We start from the raw sequence: 2,246 nt of genomic DNA on the forward strand, positions 1-2,246 counted from the left end.
GAGTTGTGGACCAAGTCCGTGAGTACAGGAATCCCCTTGGTTTTGTAGACTTGGACGCGGTTGCTGCTGGTGACGCACATGCTCATGAGATGCAGCAGAGCTCGTTCCTTTTGCTGCTCTGTTGTATGATCCGATCCAAGTAACTGAATTAGTCGTGGAACTGAAGACTCATCAAGAGGAGTAGACAAAGACAGTGGAGACTGCGGAGGTGCCTCCTTCTCATCGTCCACTTGATCGACAACGTTTTCCATCAACGCTGGCTCCTCACCGGTTGGTGTCTTGTCCTCTGCGTCATCGCCCGCACTTGTTTGCTTCAATCCGGCCAATTCAATCTTTTGGACGGGCACCACCGTCGCACCAACCACAACGTTGGCGGTACTCTGGTCCAATTCATACTTCGTGATGACAGGTGCCTTCTCCTCAGCATCGACATCATCACCACTTTCGTCCAATGCACTGCTTCTGACTGTATCCTCCGTCGTGTCCTGCATCAACAAAGACTCGTTGGGAAGCGCCTTCTCTTCCAGCTCATTGTCAAGCTTCATTTCAGCTGTCGGATACTCCTCGACGTTCTTCACCACGGCACTCTCGACGATCACAGCAGGGGGTTTCTTGTCGATTGACTTTGACTGCGCAAGATATCTTTCTTCTCGCACCCTAGTGGCCGCTCGTTTCTCGACTGCAGGTCCCCGTTCATCCAACACCTTCTCCTCCTTGACTAGTTCAAGTTGTTGCCTGTCTGCGAGGAGTGCAGCGTGGATTTGGTCGTGACTGAGTCGGATATCGCCGTGCATGTCTTCAAGCTTAGCGAAGAGTTTCGCCGCGTTACTGGAAGCCGTAGCTTGTTCGTTCATCATCGTCACAGTCGCAGCGAGGTTCAGCATTCGGAAGAGTTGGTCGATTTCGGAGGCGATTTTCTGTCGTTTCTCCTCCATTTTGGCATGTTTAAACATCCGAACAACTCGATGCATGTCATGGTACTTTCGCAGATACTTCGAGAACGAGTCCACAGCAGACGCGAATTTCTCGATAGCATTGGTGCGTTGTATGGTGGGGTTCTCTTGAAGAGGTGCCGACAGTTGAAGTTCGACGTAGATCTCCATCATCCGCAGATAAGTCTTCCGGTTCTCGGGGCGTTGGCGACGAATAGCATCGCGCAACTCATAGATCAGGCGAAGACCATCGAGGATTGTGAGCGCGAGGTCCATCAAGAAAAGTCTTGGAGGTTGTGGCTCACTTGAGTGCTTGGTCGTGGATTGCAGAATGAACCGAACAAGGGCAAGGAAAAATGGTGTTGGTCAGCTTGCCAAGGTATCCTTGTCGGGTGGTCCATGGATCGCGGAGAGGCTCAACTGCCTTCCGTCCCATCCGCGGAACAGAGTGAATTTTGACGGGCTCCAATCGTCACATGGCCGCCGTTGTACTACTTCTATATTTGATAGAGTAAACAAGGGAGAAAGCGCATGCTGCCTGTAGACACCTTGTTGGCACCAAGGCCGGTCATCACGCTAGAATTTGCAACGTGGCGAGGCACGCCTCGTGCGAAGTGTTTTCGTTTCTATGCCTTAGAGATATGGCCGGTTATCGCTGGAACGACGTAACTTGCAGCACTCGCTTGGGTTCCTTCATCGCTCTGGAACGATCCAAGACCTTTGATCCAAAAGTTTGAAAGGGCTGGACCGAAAAAATGCAAGCGGGTTCATGTGGACCAATCGATCAAAACATCGTGCAAACAATTTTGTATAGCTTGCTCCCTTGACAAACAAATCGAACGCCGTTGGATTTTGTGGCGTGTCTTAGTTGAGAGAGAGAGAGAGCCTGGCAGCCAAATCGTTAGAGCGACATGATGCATGAATTATAATGGAGACATGAGCCCTTGAATGCACTGCCGGTACTTGTTGCTTGGAAATTCTATTGGGAAAGAGCAGGCTTCGACCACCGAGGTTGATCGACAAGCTTTAGATACGGTAGTTGATCCGTGCCGAGGCTCATGCCATGCATTTCGTTCTTAGGTCTAAGATAATCTGGATGCTCGTAGTACAAGATAACAAAATAAAGTCGACTCCATCGCTCTCAACGATATTAAAAGGATTACTAGTAAACCGTTGGAACGAGCAACGAGGGCAAGCTTTTTCGATTCGCGTGAACCAATCGATCAATCCTCGATATCACATGCATCTATTTTAATGCAATTTTTCAAATGCAAGCGCAAAATAAGTTTAGTCATTCGCTGGTTACCAATCAAC

General features: G+C 49.5%; 1 protein-coding gene across 1 annotated transcript; it reads right to left on the bottom strand.

Annotated features, from left to right (window-relative positions):
* Positions 1–171: 171 nt before the first annotated feature.
* Positions 172–1,208, bottom strand: PPTG_10066 (hypothetical protein; the record flags this gene model as incomplete). The annotated part of the gene is made up of 2 exons (XM_008905307.1): positions 172–200; positions 269–1,208. 2 exons carry the CDS (start codon positions 1,206–1,208, stop codon positions 172–174), a joined length of 969 nt encoding a protein of 322 aa, XP_008903555.1.
* Between the last annotated feature and the right edge of the window lie 1,038 nt (positions 1,209–2,246).

The sequence above is a fragment of the Phytophthora parasitica genome, assembly GCF_000247585.1.
Source record: "Phytophthora parasitica INRA-310 unplaced genomic scaffold supercont2.20, whole genome shotgun sequence".
Taxonomy (NCBI): Eukaryota; Oomycota; class Peronosporomycetes; order Peronosporales; family Peronosporaceae; genus Phytophthora; species Phytophthora nicotianae.